This window comes from Lissotriton helveticus, chromosome 10 (genome assembly GCF_964261635.1).
Source record: "Lissotriton helveticus chromosome 10, aLisHel1.1, whole genome shotgun sequence".
Classification (NCBI taxonomy): domain Eukaryota; kingdom Metazoa; phylum Chordata; class Amphibia; order Caudata; family Salamandridae; genus Lissotriton; species Lissotriton helveticus.
This window is the reverse complement of record NC_136071.1, coordinates 168,143,960-168,158,193: the sequence shown is the minus strand read 5'-3', so window position 1 is coordinate 168,158,193 and position 14,234 is coordinate 168,143,960. Positions and strand designations below refer to the sequence as shown.

The 14,234-nt window shown below is 47.0% G+C and overlaps 1 protein-coding gene across 1 annotated transcript in view; it reads left to right on the top strand.

Moving 5' to 3' along the window:
- The window catches only part of LOC144786061 (cytochrome P450 3A21-like), a 258,043-nt gene that overhangs the window by 156,372 nt on the left and 87,437 nt on the right, over positions 1–14,234 (top strand). Inside the window, exon 9 of the mRNA XM_078665006.1 lies at positions 2,723–2,807. Coding sequence (XP_078521132.1) covers positions 2,723–2,807 — 85 coding nt within the window. The remainder of the gene's footprint in view (positions 1–2,722; positions 2,808–14,234) is intronic.

The following is a 14,234-nucleotide window of genomic DNA, read 5'->3' as shown; positions in this document are numbered from 1 at the left end:
AAGCAAATTCTGAAAGTATGAGAAAAACAAATGAAAGCAATAGGGAGTGAGAAGCCAATAAAAACAAACAAAAGAAGGATAGAAAAAACGAAATCTAGGAAAGGGAAATCAAGTGAAAGTGGACTATTAGGAAAAGAGAGTAAGAAAAGAAGAAAGAAAAAGGAAGATAGAAAGGAAGAAAAGGGGAGAATGAAATGAAAGTATGAATTGATCTGGGGAGGAAACAAGGATGGGAAGGATAATGAAAGAAGGAAGGGTTAAGAGAGGGTGGAATCAGAAAGTGGGAACAATTAAGCAAAAAGGAAAGCAATATGAAAGAAGGGACAAGAGAAGGAAGAATGAATGAAAGAGAGAGAGTGAAAAATGAAAGATAGATAAAGAGAGAATATAGTAAGAACTGAAGGAAGAAGAAGGAAAGACTGGAAAAGGTAGGAGAAGGAATAGAAAAGAAAGAATGGATGAAGGGAGGGTGAGGAAATAAGCAAAATGGAAGGAAGGGAAAAGAGACAGGAGGAAGGAAGAAAGAAAACAAAAAAGAAATGGGGAGGAAGAAAAGGAAAATGTAAATTGTATGAAGAAGTAAAGAAAGGTGGAAAAGAAGGAAATAAGACATGAAAAAACGTGAGAGGTAGTGACTAATTTCTGTTTATTTATGGCATATCATGACATGATAGGGGTTTCCTGTATCTGCACACCAGTATCTGAGCCCTGATTCCATGTTTGTTCAAGGAACAAGAGCTGTCTATCGCACCTGCTACATTATTTGTCAGCTTTGATCATTGCCACCTGTTATGAGTTTCTGGGGAATAATTTGCCAATTTAGTTCTCACAGCAACAAATTAGCATGGCACTGTAAATACCATACATATTTCTGCTGTTCAATTCTGGTAAGTTTGACCTGCTGAATATTAAAGAAAGGATATATGTAATGCATCTGGTAATTACCGGGTGTGGTAAATATCACCTGACTCATAATTATGACTCTGCTGCAAACAAGTGTTTACATAGGAGTCGGAACACTGACTCACTCGTAATTTGGGCCTAAATCAATCCAATTAAAGGATGGAAGAAAGAAGAAAGAAAGAACTGATGGAAATGAAAGAGAAAAGGAAGGAAGGGAAAAGGATGAAAGGCAAGACAAAAATTAAACAATGTAAATAGACTGAAGACATGAAGGGAGGTGGAAGGAAGAACGGGGAGTTAAAGAAAAAATTTAAAGGAGGGCAAAAGATAGAAGGGATGAAAGGAAGGAATGCAGAAATGCAGGAAAGAAGAAAGACAAAGTGAAGGCAAGGTAAAAGGGACTGAAAACGTGGGGAGAAATGAACGTAGAAATAAAACGAGATTAAAAGGAAAGGAGCAAGGCAGGAGGAAGCAAAGGAAAAGTAAAGTAAACTAAAAGGAGATGAAAAATAAAGTAATAGGGCAAATAAAGAATGGGTTTATAAAGGGTGAACGGAAGAAGAAGCAGTGTGAGTAATGAGAGGCCCCCCACGCCTAGGGGCAGGGGGCCTTTAGTGGCATGAGTGGGAGGGGTCGCAAGGAGATATGAGGAGGCAGGGCAGTCTGGTAGTGCGTCACTTAGGTGCGCAAACGACACAACCCCTCCCCTCCAGGGAAGGTGATAAATGCACCGGACATGAGGGAAAAGCCCTCTTTGTCCTCTCGCCTCGGGCGCCCAGTGGGTCGCAGCCAGAAGCAAGTTGCCCACCCACCCATCCCTGTGTTTAAAGGTAGAACTGGCGGGGTCCCGGGCAAGGAAAGTGGTGGGGACTCCTTTTGGCGGGGACTGGCCTAATCCTGGAACAGGGAAGGCAGTCCATGGGGCTCCGGCCTGGCGGGAGACGGGGCCGCCCTGCGGGTGGTCCTGGACTCTCTGGCCCTACCCGAGATGCCGGTGCTTGGAGGAAGCAACTTTGTGAGAGCTGGTGCGCAGTAAAAGGCGCAAAGCTGTGCCCTGGTGGCTGCGTCTAGGGGGTAGACAACAGGTAGTTACCTCAAATGTAAGCAATGGAGGTGGGTTGTGGCCTGCTGGTTCAACCCGCATCCCGTGGGGCTCTGGAGATCCTGAATTGTAAAAACAATTGTAACCTGCGGTTCAAATGAGTATTGCTTAACACAATGTTTATCAATGTGATTTGTTTTGGTAATAAAAGTTGGTCGATTGTTGACAGTGCATCAACAATGAAAGATGGCTTTATGAGAATTAATAAAGACTACGCAGTGAAGACCAACCACTGGCCTTTGCTGGTGGGAAAGGGGGGCAAAGGTTTGTGGGGCGAATTGCACGTGATATGCCTACTATAAAGTCAAAATCTATTTGAGGCCAAAGATTGAGGCTCACCTTCTTGCGAAAAGTTTCTGAGGTTGCTGTGCTAGTCAAATGCACTGACAAATACTTCTCGAAACTAGAGGCACCCATGTCTGACTGTAAAGAAACTACAGATAACAAAGGTTTAGTAATGGACATAAAAATCGGACAGTTATTATAAACAGGATATGATTTGTTCCCATTCGCTGCATTAAGTGAAATATTGAAGCGTGAAAACTGGCCATAAACTAAGATAGCCAAGTTCACTGTCACTTGGGTAAATGCCATATCTTGATGCTCGTAGTATTCCTGTACAATTAATAATGTCCTTAACAAGCTAGTGAGTTGTTAGAGACTGTACAGAATATTGTTAACTGATAGAATACTGTGTATCTTTCCTTCTATTCCCAGAACCGAGTGGATTTTTTGCAATTGATGATTGATTCTCGGACAGAAGACATTCCAGCATCCAATGGCATAAATCATGGTTACAAAGGTAATACCCTAGAATATACCCAATCATGTCTAATAACGGGATGGAGCTCAACAGGACATACAGGGAGAGTTATTTGTTATTTAAATATTTATAACAAACATCATAACGCCAAACAAAGCATATGTTCAATGGTCAAAACTTAAAAAAGGATAATAAAGGGTTGAAGAATAAAAACACAAAACGCGCAAGTGATTTGTGAAAAACGAAACAACCATACATTAAACGGAAAGGGATGCAGTTAACGGAAAATGTAAAAGCTGGACCGTCGTTACATTAGAGCAAGTGCGCCTTCATCTGAAATTTGAAGGCACCAATGGGGTCTCATCCTTAAACTCTTTAGAGTTTGAGTTCCACAGCATAACTCGAGCCACCTTATAGAATATATTTTGTGGACCAGATTTGAAATCTCTTGTTGATGCCAATTTCGAATACAGGTTTTAGTGTGTGCTCTGGTGGGACCAGGTTTGGGTCTGGACAGCATTCGTTTCCTCAGTGACATCATAACATAACTTCTTTATAAAAAGTTTAAGAAGAAGAAGAACATAGAGAAAGTGAGTGGGCTTTGGATCAGTTCACTAAAGTCACTGGTCTTCCTGTGGGTTTCATCCTTTGCATTGCTTGATCAGGCAATCCATGAAGTCCATTTAATTTTGAGGACGTTTACATTATGTGTTTTTGTGTTGCCATTTGGTTATGCCGATGGGACATCAGTTAGTCCTTTTGTTAGACTGCAGGTGCAACATGATTTGTGGAGATACATAACACACCTTAGGATAACAGCAAAGCACAACACAAAACACCCAAACATAAAAAGCATGGGATACCATGCCCTGATAATGTAGCCCTACATGAAATAACATAACATAGCACACCATAACGTAATGAAACAGAGGGCCGCATTACTCAGCAGAACACAACATGCAATAACATAACACAGCATGGCACAGCATGACACAACACGACACTCGATAACATAACCCGTATGTGGGGGTATGGTCAGAAACATGGTTGACAAGACGAGAATGGCCTAAACGGCAAACTCTGTCCAAAAAACTTGACAAAATCTGGGGCAAAGTTGGCCATCTGCAAGAGGAGCTGGGTGCCCTTGTGCTGAGAAACAGCATGACGCACGTGGAATCCCTGTAGGGGCTAGCATGTACAGGAAAAGAGCAGAGTCCAAGGAGGAAACGTGAAGCAAGCTCAAGAAGGCACCAAAATAAGATGGTGTCCTTGCAACAGTCGCACAACGAAGCAGGGGACAGCTTGAAGAAGTGGCATGCAGTAGATTCGGAGCAGTGGGGGTAGCCCCACCCCGGTAGTGCTAAGAGTTGTGGGCTGGGCACCTCCCTGCACCCACACAAAGGGGCGAGAGAGATGGCAGCCCCAGTGTATGAATCAGGTGCAGTGGGGGATGCCCAGATGGCATTAAGTCCACCTCCCCAGGTGCACCAACCTAGAAGTGTGGTCTACTGGTGAAAGTGGGGCAGCTGCTTGCCTGTGGGAATTGACAGAGTGGAGGTATTAAATGACTGACTCACTAGGTATGGCCAAGGGGGTGAAAGGTGTTCCCCCCCACAGCACAGGTGGACTGGGACAGTTTGGGCAAATTTCTCAGACGTGCACTGGTGGGCAGTAAAGAAGGGCGTGTCTCCCCCACCCCCCAAAATTCACTCAAGAAACTTTGTCACGTGAAACATTTGTGGGATTGTACGTTGAACAGTTACCATGGACTAACGTAAGTAGTAGGGAATAGATTTTCACCCCATACTATAGCCACTAATGTGCCCCACTGTTAGGACCAACAAACATTTTAGGTGCTAATAGCTGGAATTAGTGGGTTATCAGGGTACTACAACATAGAGTAAACAACCTGTGCTTGGAACAGTGGTTAAACTCAAGACCACAAGGCAAACTGTGGTAGTGGCATCACTGATGTCTGAGTCCAGTGCCAAAGGAGTCCTTATAGCAGAAGCAGAGAAACAGGGGGTAGCATCATCTGAACCAACAGACAGCCTGAATAGCATATTAAGAACAGTGCAAGAATTGCAAACTGTCCTTGAATTCAAAATCAACACAGTATAAATAGACGTATGGCTACTAAGGTTCGACAAAAGGAAGTTGTCAGAGTGAATTTGGGCTAACAGACATTTTCGTGCAAAGTCTGAAATTGCAGAAATCAGCAAAAATATGTCAGATTTACTAGAAAGTGTATGTTACTTGGAATTTCAGGTAGACAATATAGAAGGAAAAGCTTGCAGAAATACCACTGGAATAGTTGGGCTCCAAGAGCATGCAGGGGGTTGGGACAAAGTTACCTACCTAGCAAATTACCTGTCAATGGTGGTTGCGCCTGAGGGCCTTTCGAAACTGATTGAAAGGGTTCATAAAGCACTGGTTCTGCTGTTTCCATCAGGTGCCCCCTCACACACCCATCAATCGATTGCAAAGCTCCTGAACTATGGAGACCAGGATATTATCTGGCAGAATGCCCACTCACCCTGCACATGGCTCCTTCAAAGTGAACAATCCCACTGCTTTTACGTCAAACCTAGCAGCGCGCATGCTCTGCTCTGCGAGGCATGCTGTACTGACTTCCACGGGCTTTAGCCATGCCCTCACTGTCAATTGGTTAAAGTGTCTGTTCTGCCAAAAAGCTTGTTTCTGTATGGTTGCTTAGCTTTATATGTTCCACCTTCTTGTGTCTTGCTTCTCCCCTGGAGTATTGGCATATCACAGTATCCTCTCTCTGTAGTGCTTTTCTCTTTGTTTTTGCACATTTTTTTTAATGTTGCAGAGTGCATGTGCACTCTGCTTCTATTATACTGTCCTCGCCCATACACCCACCGCTCCATTTGTTCCAACCATTCCCCCCTCTCCCGCCCTGATTTCATGTACTCCCAGTCCCCTAAACTCTTGTTGCTGCAGTGCTACATCATTATTCGTGGTATGGAAAAAATGCTGTAGTGGTATGACAAAAATGCTGTTACTTTAAACAACAAGCGTTGCTGAAATCAGCATGCACTGACTGCAATTATATTGCTATTAAAAATACATCAATTTCGGTGAGTAGTGAATTATGGCTTCCAAAAATAGCAGCAGCCCTTCTATATAGGAAGTGTTCCGGGCTCATGAAGGGTCCAACGGGGCACCATAAGAATCACAATGCTCACCAAACAATATCGGTATTTCGATTTGTACTGCATGGTTTTTTAGTCATCGCTGTGCTTCTTATAGGATTCTTCAAGATTGAAGGGTGCAGTACCTTATGTGGCTAATAGAGGTCCCTTTAGAACTCCAGAGGAACACCTAGTGACAGCATGTGGAATTGCACCCTTTCCACACAAACAGTGCCTAATGCACAAGAGCAGGGTTCACTGCACGTAAACAGAGAGTTTCAGAGCATTCTGCTCACAAGCAGGGTGCATTCTTTGTACTTACTCTTAAAGTGTCTCAAAATGGAAGAACAAGAAAACACAAGAGCTCTAGGAGGAAAAGTCCTTTGAGACACTGAGATTTCAGGGTTACAATTTTATTTGGCAGAAGCATTTGTTGAGATCAGTGGCAGGGTAGCTGGGCCTGCTTCTGATGCAGAGTCGGCCCTTCAGGCTCCACACACGGAGCTACGGGAGTGGCACCGCCCACATCCCTTGTTGTGTCAGTCGACCAACGGGCAGAAGTAGAAGAGCAACGATGCTTCTTCGACTTCTACTTGGTCTTCAACTTACCTGACCCCGAGTGCGAAGACTTGGCTGACGAGTGGTGATGGCTCCACGACCGGTCCCTCGATCTTCCTCTTGACCGGGACCTTGTACGGTGTGGAGCCGACTGCCAGTGCTCAAGAAGTTTTCGGGACCGTCGGAGCATGACTTGGGGTCGTGGTTGCGCTCCAGGCAAAAGAGGCACATGCAGTGTGGATCCATCACCGACATCAGTCGGGTACAGGACCCGCAAGCCTTGAAGCCGGGCATCCCTACGTGCACCGAGAGTCGTAGACGCAAAAAGACATCAACAAAAGCTGCTCAAAAAGTTTAGTCAAAAAGTGACTGGATCGATCTTTCCGGATCTGCGCCGGCTGGTGTGGAAAAAGAAAGAACTGACATCAGCGTGCGAGGGCAGCGTCTAAGTAGCTACTGCGATGTCATTCCAGGCGACCACGATGCCAATGACAGATGCAGAGCCGACTGACGCCACCTTCCAATGCGCAGAGGTACTGCAGCCGAAAAAACTATGGGTAGTTCTAAGGTAAGGAATCTATAACTAACTGTTTCTTTCAGATGTATCCTTTAAAGAAGCCTTGGATCTGCTGTGTGAAAGTTAGAAAGGTAAAGACCTGGTGAACAGTGATTATGACGATTTTCAAACCGAACAAAATTTCACATTTTATTGCCAGTGCTTGCACAACATTTTGTGTTCTACTTCACACAGTCACGGTAGACGTGACACATCAGTTTGTATCTGAAGCTTTATTTGTGTCTGGAAGTAGCAACATTTCTGGAGATTCCATTAGCAGGCCACAAATGTGACCTGTTATGCTGTTCATTATGATAACAGTGAGAACTTTAGCATTAAGAGCAGAGATAAACCTGCACACCATTAATTTATTTGTAGTCCTCTCTGTAATGTAACAGACCATGCACGCTTTACCCGGCCACAGTTGGGGCCTCCATCAGCTTGTCTATGTCCCCATTTCTTTGGAAAGACCCCCCCACTGTTGTGTTTACAGAGGGCCCCCGCAATGGCTGCACAGTCTTGTGTGGACACCTAGTAACAGCCTGTGGCACTGAACCCTTTCCCTACTTCGTGGATTTTTTTTATTGCTTATCCTACTGTTGGGCCACAAGGAGCATTCAGACCACATACTGGCTTCTTGTATGAAAATGGCCATTTTACTGAAGACAGGTGCACATCGCATACATGTTACCCCAGGCCTTCGCCTCACAAAAGTAGACCTCACTATTAGGCCTGGATGTAAAACTCTGGTCCGCTTGCAGAGTTTGTGGCATTCGTCAACGCCACGTCCTGCGGAGAACATAGAGTTACCGATAAATTCTGCATTCTGCAACAGAGCAGTGTTTTTTTTCCCATGGCACTCTCGAAATGTCATTTTGTGTGTGTGGGAGCGACTTGCTGGCACTCGCGAGCGGCCATGAGATTTTCTAGCCATTTGCAAGCTCCACTATATTTGCAAGCCTCCCATCAGCTCCTGTTAGAGTTTGCGGTCGTTACCATGGATTTAGGCCACGGCAGCGACTTCGGGCAGTTCGGCTACCATGTACACGATCGTGAGTGTGTGCAATTGACTGCAGCAGCAACCTGGGAAAGATTTTCTCCTCGAGAAGAAGCTAAATCTCCTCAAAAAGACATTTGGAGTTAAAACCTTCTCAAAATGACAGGAGTCCTTTTTTTATTTTTTACTTCTTTCCCAACAGGAAGGAAGTGCCCCGAAGTCCCCATCTTTCTGTTCCTGTCAAGCAGGCTCCTCCCAATGCTTTGACCATCTCCTGGTCACTTTTCACTTGAATTGGAGTTGGAAGGACCACTCTCTGTGTCTGCTGCATATATACCATTGGATTTAAGGACTTTGTATTTGAGATTCCACAAAAAAGCTAAAAACCTGTTGTATAAGGGTTTTGTTTGTTTGATAGAGGGCATGCACCAGCATTTATTTCTATTTTTATTAGATTTGTTTTTATTTATTGTGGTGGGGGTGGCCTGCAGTTTCAGTAGGGTTCTAGTTCTAGTTCTTTTTTTGCATTTAATTTTTCCTCTTTTGTAAAGGAAACATGTTGCACAGTTTAGTACAACTTCTCCATGTTTTTTAATAATTTTACAATATTCTTTTTGTGGCCTGGTCTGCCAATGGGCCTTTCAGCCAGGAGGACCAGTATTAGTCATGGGTGCATGAAAAAACTCTTTCTGTGGTGTGTGTTGAATTGAAGCTTCATTTAGGGCATTGATGGCATTGGATTAAAATACAAAATGTATATTTTTGTGGTATTTCAATTTTTTTTCTGCAAACAGTGTATAGGTGGGGCAATGCCTTTAGAGGATGTGTGCTGTTGTAAAAATGTTTAGCCCTATTATTTTACATGTTTGGCATTGCTGAATCAATGCTGTGCTCTCCGTGTTACTGTTGGTCTCTCTGGGACTACCTTACCTACCCCTGCTTTGGGGTCATCAATCTGTGTGTCCATGGCTACCCATGCATGCTCTACATCTTGTCATTTATGTAAACGTATGTCCCCCCCTTCTTCGACACCCTCGCCGTCACTCCCTTGGACACCATATCCTTGCTGTGTATTTTGACGTTTGTACCTAGCCCCTATACCTGGTTAAAGGTCGGCCTCCTCCGGGGATCCAGCTGCCCAACCAGTTGTGAAAGGTCTCTACCAGCTGCTTCTGTCCAACGTGTCCCCATTTAGTTGTGACAGTCCTGAAACGAGCTATGAACAAGTGCGTTATGGGAGCCTCTGTGCGCACCCCTCGCCCACCAGCTGTCCTCATTCCCCTGTGGCTCCTCATACAGACTTTCCTCTCATCCATCCCTGATGGCATATGGACTTGTCAGCAAACCTGTCATCCACCTTTCTTGTTATACAGATGTTCCTCTCGTCCATTCCTGATGGCACTGTGGCTTTGTAAGCAAACATGTTGTCCACCTTTCTTGTCATACAGAGGTTCCTCTCCGATAGAGGACAGGGAGTAGTAGTAAGCCTTCCTGCTTCGACCCCTGACTGACACCATTTGACGCAGCAGCTCACTGACAGATAGGCGGCATTGATCCGTCCCAGGTGGTGCACTACCCCAGACCGTCATGTGGCAGAGTTATCAGCGTCCCAAGGTGCTATCCGGATTGCCGCCTGAGACCCTGCCATCTCTTCTTCTCTGGGTTTGTGAGCCGTATAAGACTCTCCTGAGTCCGCATGTCCCCCATGGTGCTGTCCATGAAAAAGAAAATGCAGATCCAGCGTGCTGACGTTAGGATCCCTCACTCTCTATCTTTCACCTTGATCTGGCACCAATAGCCAACTCCCCTGTGTCCTGTCCCAACTAACCTCCCTACCCTGCTCCAAGGCCACCACAATTAAGGCAGAGGCCGGACCCTCTATGTATTGCTTGGCCCCCTCCCTTGGCCAGAGCACCCCACGATCTACTTGCTACATAAAGCACCTATCTATAACCCGCCCCAAACCATTGTCCTCATTCCAGACACCCTACAGTGCTTTTGGTCCCCTCTCGGGCCATCCCCCTGCAGCCAGAGACACTGGCTATCAGCCTAGTGCTATCAGCTGCCCTCTACCCTTCCTGCTCCCTCCATCACCCCAACATTTATGGCAACAGGCTTACCTTCAAACCCCTCCCGCCCAGTCTATTGCTCTGAGACAAACAGCTCATCCCTCCCCGTCTCCCCACCCTCCTCCCTCCACCTCTCTAAAAGATTTTCTCACCCCTCCCCTCCTGGGCCTACGGGCCTTGGTACTGAAAGTGACCTTGCCCTTTCCCTGATGTCCCAGTCGAGCCTTGATCCCACCCCCCTCTCCACCTATAAAAACCCATGCAGCTGAAGCACTGAGCCTTTTCCAGCGCGTGAGCCACATGCTCCTCTTGAGGCCGCTCCCGTACTCACGGAACAGCTGCTCCCCCTTACCCTTACTTACACTGTGGAGTGTATGTGGGGGCAAGCAAGAAAGAACCAGAACCGCCACACCACCTGCTGCATGCTTCAGCATCAGCAAGCCCATGTGGTCCACCTCAGCCAGCAGGCGCATGGCCCCTCGGATGCCAAACTCCGACATTACCTAACGCTACCTACCCTAACTTCCCAAAACTTACTAAAATTGCCCTAACTGCTACTGATGCCACCATGTTACCACAAAATGGTGACAGAAATTTTAAAAATGGCTGTATAAAAGCTGGGCGATAAAGCCCAAAACAGCCCAGCCCAAAAACAGCCCAAAAGAAGACTGATGATGCTTGGGATGCACTATGTCCCAAACTCCCCGGGGGGGACACCTCCCTGCGGTCAACTGAGCCCAAAGCCCACCAGGAATCCGAGACTCCCTTGTGTCCGGCACACAAGAACAGTGAGAAACCTGTGCAACCACTTTTTTCGGAATGTTCCTTTTTAGGTCTCGCTCTCGAGACCTATTGTTGTGGAGATGCCTCTCAAGGGAGACAGCCCGGGGCACGCGCGTCGATTTCACATCGTGGGCGCGCACGCCCAGCCACGGGAGCCGTGCACATCTCCAGATTGCCAGGAAGTCAGCCATGCCTCTCTCAGTCACGTGCACACACACACACACACGCGCACACACCCCCCCCCAACCTACTCACGGGCTCACGGGCTCACGCGCACACAGTCACACACGCGCATCCACACACTGGAAGTGCCCATCTCCTGTCTCGCTAGCCTGATACACCAAAAAACAGTGTTTACACGCCCCCCTACTCACCAGGCTGACTCAGGACTCCCCGGCTGCTCTCCAGGCCGGTCTTTCCTCCTCAGGTGTGTAGGGTCAGCGGCTCAGGCTCGGCAACTAGCTCACACCTTTTCTCGATGACGAGTTTCCTAGACGTCCGATGTTCACGCTCACGGCACATGGAAATGCGCACAGAGTGACTTTGAGTGTGCGCCCGTACAGCTGAGGTGCATGCTCGCACGCTCACGACGTTATCCTTCACTTGTTTTTTTTTACTGTGGTAACGGTAGTAGTTGGAGGCGAACGGACTGCTCTGTCAGTGCGGAAAGCAGACTCACAGCCCTGTTAAAGGAGGTCTCGGCAAGCCAGCTACTGCACCGGCCTTTCGGGCTCCTTATTCGTACTCTGAGGATGGGGGACCGCACCCGCCTTGGCTGAAGAGGCCTCAGCGTTCCCTGTCAGGAGAATCGCGCGCGAGCCCCCTGGCCCGCGGTGACACCTCCTTCGCAGCCCCTGGGCCCACCTCCGCCAAGCCCTGTCCTCGGCCCGCTTTTACTCGTCGGACCGCTCGAGCTGGTACTTTGGGCCGGTGTCCCGCAACGAGGTGCAGGCGCGGCTGCAGGGGCAGCGGCACGGCATCTTCCTGGTGCGGGACTCGTCCACGTGCCCGGAGACTTTGTGCTGTCCGTGTCTGAGAACTCGTGCGTCTCCCACTACATCATCAACTCGCTGCTGCCTTCGAGGCGCTTCAAGATCGGCGACCAGGAGTTCGACAACCAGCCTGTGCTGCTCGAGTTCTACAAGATCCACTACCTGGACACCACCACGCTGACCGAGCCGGCCGCCGGGTAACACCCGGGCTGGGAGTGGGTGTGGGCAGGTAGCGTTTGGGAAGGGCTGACATGGTGGCGGGATCCACAATAGGGCAGGCAGCGATAATCGTACTTACTTAGCGCGTACAACCCCCTGACGAGGCGTTATCAGATGACTCCTTGTCACTAACGACGCAGTTTTCAACCCCTGAGCGTTGGTTCGTTAAGGTCAGTAGAACGGGCCTAGGACTGCCGCTCCCAGAATGCATTGTGGAAGACAGTCCAGGACAGGAGCTGTGTCCTCGGTGGCTGTCATCTGGTAGCCTTGGGTAAGTTTAAGTGGTCTGTGGGGGTGTCATTTAACTGTTTATCGCTTTTAGGTAAGGGGGAGGTCTCGAGTACAGATTGAGATGGAGCATGACACACTAATAGTTTGAAGCAGCTTTCTCTTAGCCTTTTGAGTCTGGCAAGAACCAGCCAGGTGACAACCGGGAAATGGGAAGGGAATCTGTGTTTTGGTAAAATCAACATCCAGGCGTAAGGATGGTGTATGCTAGGAGAGCGAGTCTCCCTTACCAAGGCCCCAGAAGATAGCCTGGCCACCGCAAGGAGGATCTCACGCCCTCCATTCCTTAGGTTAGAGGATTCGCAAGAGAACTTGGATTTCCAAGTTCGGGGCAGCCATGGAAATCTATCATTTTTCAAGAGGTGCTCATTTGTTAATAATTTGCTGTATACGCAGCGCTTATTTTATTTATTTTAAAAGTTTTATATAGCGCTAGCTTGAACCGTAGGTATCAGAGCGCTTTACATACACACTGTAAAAACAGAAGAAAATTGCATTACATAGTAGGAAGGCAGTGTGGAAGCAAAACAGAGATTAAAAAAAAGCGCTTGGAGGATATTGCCATAGACTGAACTATTGCAACAGTCTCGGAAGGCAAGCACCACTATCCCATACGGAGTTACTTTGAGCCAGGTGATAAGCCATGTTTTACTGATCCGTAGCATACCTGAAGGGTGTGTGTAGGCAGTCTCCCGAGAGCAGGGACGTGTCCTTTGACAAATCTGGCGTCAGGCCAGGGCCGGTGTCTTTCTGTCGAGCTCAGAGCCAGCCAGAGTGATAGCTTTGCCTCTCCAGTGTTTTTTGTTTTTTTTTACAATTTAAACAGCATTCAAAGGAACAAAACCATATAGAGCTTTTCTTACATAAACTAGTCACTGGAAGAGATGAATGAAGGCGAGACACAGGTGTAGTGGGCAGGGGGCGTCTATCTAACCTGTGCCCTAGAGGCTAGCTATACATGGACGGTTCTAGCAGTCAGCACGCAATGTTTCAAGTTGCTTTAAGTTCTAACACATCTAAAATGGACGGTGCTTAGATGGCATTCGGTTTCGTACCATTCACGGATGCAAACTTTAATATGAGAACCGGTGGTTTATTGTTATTGATTTTAACCCTGTTGATATCGCTTCGTGTGGGCTTCGCTGGTCCAAGAGCCATTGCAATGAATGACCCGATTTACTATATGCTACCCGTCAATATCTATTCAATTGTTCCCATTTTCTTTTTTAAATTATCGTCATAATAAGTCGCTTGATAAATGTCTGTTTATGCTTAATGAAACTAAATGTTTTCCTCTCCGTTTTTCATGGCGCACAATAGAGCGAGAGTTTTATTAAAACGAAGAATAGGAACCGCATTTGTTGTTATAATTTACATGTTGCAATCGAGTTAATGCTAGGAAAAATAGTCTTGGACACAAAAAGAGGTCAATCGATAGGAGTAGAAAGCATTGAGTACCAAGCCCGCAGTGCACCTGGGACACAAACTAGGAAGTGGCAATGCAGTCTGGGGTGCAGACGGAGGCTTTGTGATATGACTGTGCGACATGACTGTGCGACGCCGTGGAGACCAGTCCCACGGATGCTACTCTCTTTATGGAATCTTTGAGGCACATGTTTCCTGTGTTTACACACCCTGGAGCACATAAGGCGCGGCCCCCACTAGTTACATCCCAGGAGAAACCTGTTGATGCTGGTCATCATAATGGATGCCGCTTATGGGCCTTAGCAAAGGAAGAGATGCGTATAGGAGGGATTTTTAGGTTTCGCCTGGCGTTTACTGCGCAAGCAGTATCGCACAGGCGAAAAACTTTTGTAAACAGTATGGGGCTTCGTTCCGCCTCTCTGTC